At 42.9% G+C, this 9,142-nt stretch overlaps 1 protein-coding gene across 1 annotated transcript; it reads right to left on the bottom strand.

Annotated features, from left to right (window-relative positions):
- Window positions 1–194: 194 nt before the first annotated feature.
- Window positions 195–7,197, bottom strand: SPATA31H1 (SPATA31 subfamily H member 1). The gene is given in 3 exon segments (XM_039886944.1): window positions 195–764; window positions 766–5,732; window positions 7,077–7,197. Coding segments are annotated over 3 exon segments (5,658 nt in total).
- Window positions 7,198–9,142: the final 1,945 nt, after the last annotated feature.

Genomic DNA, 9,142 nt, shown 5'->3' on the forward strand with positions numbered 1-9,142 from the left:
TTGCCCCTTTATTTATCTTAGAGAAATTACAGACCCATTCCCGCCCTCCCTCCCCCCCAGGTCGAAGAGACAAGCTCTTCCATTGCTGAGGGCGCAAGAATTGGAGTCAGTGGCTGAGCATGAAAGAAGCCAGGAAAGGGCAGCTTGGTGAATACTTGAGTGAATAAATAAATAATGGGGGGCGTAAATCTCATCTAATAGCCCCAGGGCTCCAAACTTGCCCTGCTTTTGGTTTTTTTTGTGTGGTCCCTAGGAGACATGTTTGAGCAACTCTTGAAATCTTTAGACAAATTATGTCTGGGTCTCTCCGTAGGGGAGCTGTGCTTGAGTCTTTCTTTAGGGGGATAGTGATGGGTTCTCTCAGAGGGACTTGTGTGGGTTTTCTCTGAGGGACTTCTGTGGGTTTTCTCTGACAGCTTGTGTTGGCTCCACTCAGAGGGCCTGAGTTGTCTTCTCTCAGACAGACTGTGTCCTCTCCTCTCAGAGGTACTGCGATGGATTTTCTCAGAGGGACTTCTACATCTCCTCTCAGAGGGACTGCGACATCTCCTCTCGGAGGGACTTTGATGGCTCCTCTGAGATGGACTTCGATGGCTCTTCTCAGAGATACTGCGATGGCTCCTCTCAGAGGGACTTTGATGGCTCTTCTCAGAAGTGGGACTGGGATGGTCTCTCTGAGAGGGACTGTGATGGCTCCTCTCAGTGGGACTGGGATGGTCTCTCTGAGAGGGACTGCGATGGCTCCTTTGAGAGAGGGACTGCCATGGCTCTCTCAGAGGGACGATGGCTCCTCTCAGAGGAACTGGGATGGTCTCTCTGAGACGGATGCTGATGGCTCCTCTGAGAGGGACTGCTCTCCTCTCAGAGGACCGATGGCTCTCTCTCAGAGGGACTGGGATGGTCTCTCTGAGACGGACTGCGATGGCTCCTCTGAGAGGGACTTTGATGGCTCTTCTCAGAGGAACTGCGATGGCTCCTCTGAGAGGGACTTTGATGGCTCTTCTCAGAGGGACTGCGATGGCTCCTCTCAGAAGAACTACATGGGGTTCTTTCCCTACAGAAGCTGTGGTGGCTTTGTTTCCTATGTGTGAGTTTCTCTTTAAGGCGACTGTGTGAGGTTCTCTTCATAGGGGAACCACGCAGGGCTCTCTCTCCAGCCTGAACTCTGGTTCCTGTTTGGGAGTTCTTGGACTCCTGGCTAGAAATTTCTTTTCTGTAGAAATTTTTCTTAGGTCTGGTGCTACTTTTACTTTGAATGGTACTCGAAGACTGTCTGAGTGTGGTGTTTTTTAAAGTGGTACTTCTTTGGGAAACTATGGGCCTGGGCAGTTGGAAAAGGCTGGGTTGGAGAGAGCTATCTTTTTCTGATTGTTGAGCTGATCTGAATTGGTCTGTTTCTTCCCATAACATGCTTTCTTGCTTAGTAGTTGAGTCTGTTGGCTTTAGCTTGACAACTGGCATTCCATCTCTTTTGATATCTCTTTGTAAGCTATAGTCTCTCTCTTTTTGTTTCGGATGGTAATTTTTGCTTGATAGCAAATGATCTGTCCTTGTCCTGTCCTCAGGCTTCTGCCCAACCAAAGCCATAATTTTGTGTGCTGTTTGGATTGCCTGCTTTAGGCCCTGAATAAGCAGTTGAATGAATTTGGGTTGGGAGGATTTCTTAGGTTGACTCCTTAAAGAGGTGATAGTTGTCTGAGAAGCTCCACTCCTTTTCCGTCTTAACTGGGCTGGTAATTCTCCAGAGGGACTCTGTATTGTGGTTCTACTGTTTGTGTAGAACTTTTTATTTTGTGTCCTAACTCCCTTGGCGATTTTTTTCATTGGATATTTTGAATCAGAGGTCTTTTTGGTTGTTGCTTTAGCCCATTTTTCATCCTGATTGTTTTCAGAGTAACTCTTTGATAGAGAGTGAACTTGAGTGAATTCATAGTGCCCAGGCTCTCCAATATTGGTCTTTCCTAAAACTTCAAGACTGCTATATTGCTTTCGCCTTATGTGGACTTGTACAGGAGCAGGAGACTGGGAAGACCCAGACTGGAAATCTATTGTAGAAGCAGGACTCTTGGAAGCTTGAGTATAGATTTTAGTTTTCCTTAGCGATGGTGATATAGGGTTCCTTGGTGTGATAGGTCTATCTCTTCTATGATACTTTGGGACTTGGGGTCTTTTCCCAATTCTCAACCTAAAGCCAAGATGCAATCTAATCTCCCCATGGCCTTCAGGAGTGCTTACAAGGTGGAGCTGTGGATAGATAAGAAGATAAGGCCCAAAAGTGGCCTGTAATTTATGACAGCAATTAAATCCTGAACATCGGCCACACTGTAGGCAGATAGGGTATTTCAGGACCAGACCTGAAGCCAGTGGTGGAGGTACATTAGGGGGTATTTGACTTCTTAACAGTTTTGCTGCTATTTTTAGCTGCAGATCTTGTAGCAACTGGAACTGTTCTGAGAAGTCAGTCTTGGCCTGAGAAAGACAACTTGGCTTGAGGGAGTGTTGGGACTCAAAAATCCTTGTCTGTGAATCATTCTGTGAATCCTCACTCTCTTCCATTGGAACAGGATCTTTCATAGTGAAAAATGTATTGAAGGAAGACTCAGACTTTGCTGGGTCAGGAAGCTGGCCCCCTGTATATGAAACAGGCATGTGCTGAATGACTTCCTGGGACATATCACTGAGCTTTGAGATTTCTTTCTTTATTCTCACTCTAGCTCCAGAATATTGCTGTATAATAGAAGACATGGAACCACGTGTCCACATCCTTAAGGCTATTTTTTTCTCACAACCATGGCATGAAGTATGTCTCTGTATATAGTGTTTGACCACCGAAGGCTGAGAAATAGTACCTCGACCCTTCTCTGGCAGTCTCTGGGAAAATTCCATCAATTCAGCTGGAACTCCAAATAAATTCTGAATAGATTGACAGGTATCTGAAGTGGCCATTTCTGTTAAAGATGTTTGAGAACAAAGCTTACTTTCCATAGTGGTCCCTAAGACATTCCCCAGCATTAGCATATGAGAGAGATATTTTCTAGGTAGTCGCTGCCTCCAGGAGTGACTCTCACAGACATTCTGTCTTCTGCCCAAGACAGACCTGGTAAGGCATCTGCCAGCCCCTGATCCTGCCTGGAAGGTCCTTGATGATGATCTCCAGCTTCGTGGTGGATTTTGGGAGAAGCCCTGGAGTGAGTTCTCTAACTCTGGCACCTGCTTCCTCTGAATCCTCTCCTTAGATATGACATCCATTTCTGGGATCTCACAATGTGAGGTTTCTAAATTGTTAGCTGTCTTATCAGAGGTTTGATTATGAAGAGACAAGGGAAGGGTTGAAGACCATATCATAGCGGGGGCTACAAAAGACTCTTCAGTCTGTAAAATATCTGTCCAGAGTTTTTTTATATCCAAGGCTCTTGATACTTGTGTCATCTCAGAATCCCAAAGGCTTCCTAAATCAGTTATTGTTTTGACAGAGCTTGAAATGGCTGAGTTTGAAGAGTTGTGTGACCTAGAGAAATGATTTCCTGTTTGTAACTCTTCTTCTGATGTTAACTCCTCCGATTCCCTATTCTGACACATCTGTCTTAGACTCAAATCCTGAGATTCCATAACTTGAAGAGGCCCCATTTTTATCCCTACAGATTTCACAGCCTGAAGGCCTTGTTCATGAGTTAACACTGTAGGATCCTTGAATGGAGATGTTGGCTGTGAGGTTAATTCTGCAGATTTCACTTCAGTATTTGGCTTTGGAGTTAATCCTACAGGTTCTACTAGTTCTTGAAGATGTGGCCTAGGGAGTAAATCCAAACAATTCATTACTTCAAGCCCCAGTCCTGGAGCTACTGATATTGGTTCTACAACCTGAGGAACTGGTCTTGGTGCTAATTCCTCAGATTTTACAATTTGAAGTGATGGCCCTGGTATTAACACAGTCTTTACGATTTGAAATCCTGTCAATTCCATTCTTTCTAAAATTTGGTGTGTTGGCTCTGTGATTAATTTCTTAGATTTCACATTTTGCAACTGTAGCCCTGAGGTAAACTCTGAAGGTCTCACATCTTGCAGTTTGGGAGTCAACTCGACATAGTCTACCATTTGAGAGGTTGGCCCTGGTGTTAATTTCACAGAATTTACAAATTGAAGTGCTGGCCCAGGAGTCACTTTCAGAGATTCAACAACTTTTAGGGGTGCTACTGGGGTTACCCTTAGTGACTGAGCGACTTGAAGCTCTGTCTTTATGGATTCTGTGATCTGATCTAGTGGCTTTGGACTAATCCTCTTAAATTCTGTAATTTGACCCAAAGGTTCTGGTACCATCTCTGAATATTTCATACTTTGATTCCTTGACTGTTTTAGCCCCATTGATCTCTCCCTTTGCTGCCATATCTCAGAGGTGAGCGCTACAGATTCTGCATGTCGTACAACTTGATCTGTTTGCTTTGGGGACAATGCTAATAATTCCTCCCTTTGAAGCCATTGCTTAGAGGTCAAACCCACAGCTTCTAGGACTTGATGTTGTAACCCTAATATTATCTCTGAAGATCCCACATGATGCTGTGACTTGTGGGTCAATTCCATAGCTTCCTTCACTTGCATCACTGTCTTAGAAGTCAACTCCACAGATTCAGGAACTTGATAACCTAGCCCTGGTGTCATCTCTGAAGATTTGGGGCCATGATATAATGACTTCGTAATCAATGCTACAGGTTCTTCGCTTTGCAGTCTTTGCTGAGAGATCACCTCCACAGAGTCTAGGGCTTGAGAATGGGGCCTTGCAGAGCTCTCTGCAGATCCAGTGGCTTTACTAATCGGTTTTGGGGTCATTTCAAGAAATTCCTCCCCTTGCAAACTTGCCTCAGGTGTCAACCTCATAGTTTTTGTAATATGATGCTTGGGCTCTGAGGTCATCCCTTCAGATTCTACAACTTGCTGCACTGGCCTTGTATATAGTTCCCCTGAATCCTTAACTTGAGGCCGTGACTGGGAAAGCAACTTCAGAGTTTCTGGGATTTGATAGCTTTTCTCTGGGTTTGAGTCTGAGGATTTTGAGTCTTGGTCCTTTAGCATAGGAGTCAGATCAACAAATTCTGGTACCTGAGAGTACCATAGCTCTAGAGGCATCCCTGAGGATTCCAAGGCTTTACTTGCTGGCTTTGGAGTCAACCCCACAGATTTCTCTGCAGTTTCTGTGCCTTGATAAGCCAGCCTTTGTGCCATTTCTGTAGAATCTGCAACTTGATAAATTGGTATTGAAATCAAATTTGCATATTTAGGGACTCGATGCCTTGGCTTTGGGATCATCTCTGCATATTCTGCAAACTGATGCCCTGGCTTAGCGATTATCTCAGAGGAGTCTGTGATTTGATAGTTTATTCTTGGAGTTAGCTCCTCAGATTTCACTCTTTGAAGCAGTGACCCCGGTGCTAACTCCAAGGATTTTAAATGTTGCTGCAGAGACAATGAAGACAATTTCATATGGTTTATATTTTGCAACTTTGGTTCTGGAGTAAACTCCAAAGATTTCACACCTTGTTGCTGTGATTGTGGAGACAAATTTGAAGATTTGACACTAGACAGTGTTGGTCTTGCTATGAACTTCTTAATTGGCTCTGGTGCCAACACCACTGATTTTACACCTTGCCGTCCGGAAGTCAACTCTTGGCGATTCATACCTCGTTTTTGGGACCCTGGTGTCAACTCTACAGATTTTACTTCTTGAACACGTTGCTCTGCTGCAAAGACCTCAGATTTAACACATGGTGACCTGAGACATGATGACAACCCTAAAGAATTCATGCTTTGAGGTTGTAGGGCTAGGTTTGACTTCATAGATTTCGTATCCTGAGAACATGGCTCTGGTACAAGCACTTCGGATTTCTCCCTGAGGCAAGAAATCTTCTTCTTAGAATTTATATCTTGAGGCTGTGGACCCGGTTTCAACTCCTGAGATTTTACATTTTGAAAACACGGTTCTGGTGCAACCACCACAGATCTCACACTCTGCTGCCTGAGGTGTGTGGACGGCTCCTCAGAATTCTTATCTTGAGTATGTGGCTCTAGATTTGACTCCACAGATTTCGCTTTTTGAAAATATGACTCTAGTGCAAACATCTCACATTTCAAGTCCTGCAGCTCAGAGCTTGAAATCAATTTCACAGAATTTGCACCACAGAGCAAAGGCTCCTTGTTTATCTTCACAGACTTTACATCTTCAAACAGTGGCTCTGGTAAAAGTAACACAGATTTTGCACCATTTAACTGAGAGTCCAAAACAGATCGCTCAACTTGTTGCTGTGACCCAAGGTGGTTCTCCGAAACTTGGACTTCTGGAAACTTTGTCTCTGGAGTTGGCTCAGATTTTCCACCTTGCAAATGTGGTCCAGGATTAAACAAAATAGACCGTGTACTGTGAGATTCTTGCCCAAGGTTCAATTCAAAGGGTTTCATGCCTTGTATCTGTGGCCCTGAATTAAACTTCGTACAGTTTATACATTGAAGTTCTGACTTTGAATCCAACTCAGAAGAATTCACAACTTGTACCTGTGGGCCAGAGTTGAATTCTGTTGTTGTTATATCTTGAAATTTTGTCCCTGAAGTCAAATAAAAGGATTTTACCTGTTGCAAGGGTGGCCCAAGTTTGCATTCCATAGAATCTACACATTGTAATTTTGACCCTGGATTCAACTCAGAAGAATTTACGCACTGCATCTGTGCCCCAGTGTTGCATTCCATAGGTGCAACACCTGGAAACTTTGACTCTGGAATCAATTTGGATTTCAAACATTGCCAATATGGTCTGGGATTTAGCACCATAGATGTCTCGCTTTGAATCTCTGTACCCGGATTCAATTCAGAAAACTTCATATCTTGAAGTTTTGAAACTGAAGTTAATTCAGAAGAGTTCACACCTTGCAAATGTGGCTGAAGGCAAAACACCTTAGGTTTTATACTTTGAAGCTCTGGCCCAGGATTCAACTCAGAAGACTCTACATCTTCCAACTGTGGCCCAGTGTTGAATGCCATAAAATTTATACACGGAAGCTGTGACCCTGGACTCAGTTCAGGGGATTTCCCACCTTGCAATTGAGGCTCATGCTTGAATTCCAGTAATTGCTCATCTGGAAGCTTCATCTTGGTGATCAGCTCAGATCCTCCCTCTTGCAACCGTGGCTCAGCATTGAACTCCAATGACTGCATACCTTGAAGCCTTGTTCTCTGGCCCAATTCAGAAAATTTCACATCTTGCAACTGTTGCTCAGGATTGAATTCAGTAGATTTCATGTCTTGAAGCTTTGTCTCTTTGTATAATTCTGAAGATTTTATGTGTTGTGAATGTAGCCCAGGATTGAACACCATAAATTTTACACCTTGAAGCTCTGGCCATGGATTCAACTTACAAGATTTCTCATCTTGCCACTGCTTTCCAGCATTGAACTCGGAAGGTATCACACTGTGAACCTTTGATTCCAAGGCCAACTCAGAGGGTTTTGCAACCTGAAATTTTGGGCCATTGTTGACCTCTGTAGAGTTCATTATTTGAAGCTTTATCAACTTAGATTTTGTATCTTGCAACTTTGCTTCAGGGTTGATTTCTATAGATTTCACACCTTGAAGGTGCGTGCCTTGTGTCAACATAGACAATTTCCTATCTTGTAACTGTGGGGTTGAGTCAAACCCCAAAGATTTAACATTTTGTACCTCTGTACCTACAGACAATTCAAAAGATTTCATACCTTGCCATATTGGCTGATTGATGAACTCCACAGATTCTCTACTTTGAAGCTTTGTCTCTGGTATTAACTCAGAAGATGTTACACCTTCTAACTGTGGAACAGATTTTAACTCAACAGGTTGCAAATCTTGATGCCTCCACTCTAGCGTCAAATCAGATTTCTCACCTTGTCTCTGTGGTCCAGGGTTGAACTCCACAGATTTCGTACCTTGAAGCTTCCTCCTCTGGGTTAAATCAGAAGATTTCCCACCTTGTAATTTTGGATTGTGGTTCAAGGAGTTCATATCTTGAAGCTTTGTTCCTTGAATTGACTCAGATTTTTTACTTTGTATCTGTGGTCTAGAGTTGAAGAACGATTTTATTTCTTGAAGCATTTTCCTTGGGATCACTTCAGAAGATTTCATACCTTGAAAATGTGGTCTAGAATTGAACCCCATCGATTTTACATTTTGAAGCTTTATACCCATGATCAAGTCAGAACATTTTATGTTTTGCAACTTTGGACCTGAATCCAACTTTATAGATTTCACACCTGGAAACTTTCTCTCCAAGGTCAAATCACGTTCCTCACTTTGTAACTTTGGAGTAGGCTTTAGTTCTACAGATTTCACACCTTGAAGCTTTTCTGTTGGGATCACTTCAGAAGATTTCATACCTTCCAAGTGTGATTCAGACCTGAAATTCGTAGATTTTACATCTTGAAGCTTTATACCTATGACCAACCTAGAAGATTTCATCTCTTGCAACTGTGAGCCTGACTTGAATTCCATTGATTTCATTTTTTGAAATTTTGTTCCTGGTATCATCTCAGAAGATTTCACGACTTGCATCTGGGTACTGGGGCTGAATTCTTTATGTTTTACATTCTGAAGCTTTGTCTCTGAGGTCCCTTTAGAAGATTTCACACTTTGTAACAATGACTCAGGATTGAAATCTATAGATTTAACACCTTGAATCTGTGTTCCTGCAGTCAAGTTAGAAAATGTTATATCTTGCAAATGTGAGCTAAGGTGCAACTCAGTAGATTTCATATCTTGAGATTTTATCTCAGGTGGCAACTTAGAAGACTTTAGACCTTGCCACTGTGACTCGGAGTTGAAATTTAGCAGAGGTTTCACACACTGCTGTGGCTCTTGGTTTAACTCCACAGTTTTTGTACCTTGAAGCTGTTGCTCTGATGTTGATGCCAAAGATTTCTCTTTTTGCAGTTGTGGTCTTGGGGGCCACTCAGGGGTTTTCACACTCTGCAACTGTGGCCGAAGATTGAACTCCGTATATTTTACACCTTGAATTTTTGGCCCTGGAGTCACTTCAGATGACTTCACATCTCTTGACTGTATAAAAGACTTCAATTTTGCAGATTTGAAATCTTGAGGTTGTGATCCAAGATTTAACCCCATAGATTTCACA

The sequence above is a fragment of the Pteropus medius genome, unplaced genomic scaffold, assembly GCF_902729225.1.
Source record: "Pteropus medius unplaced genomic scaffold, Ma_sr-lr_union100, whole genome shotgun sequence".
Taxonomy (NCBI): domain Eukaryota; kingdom Metazoa; phylum Chordata; class Mammalia; order Chiroptera; family Pteropodidae; genus Pteropus; species Pteropus medius.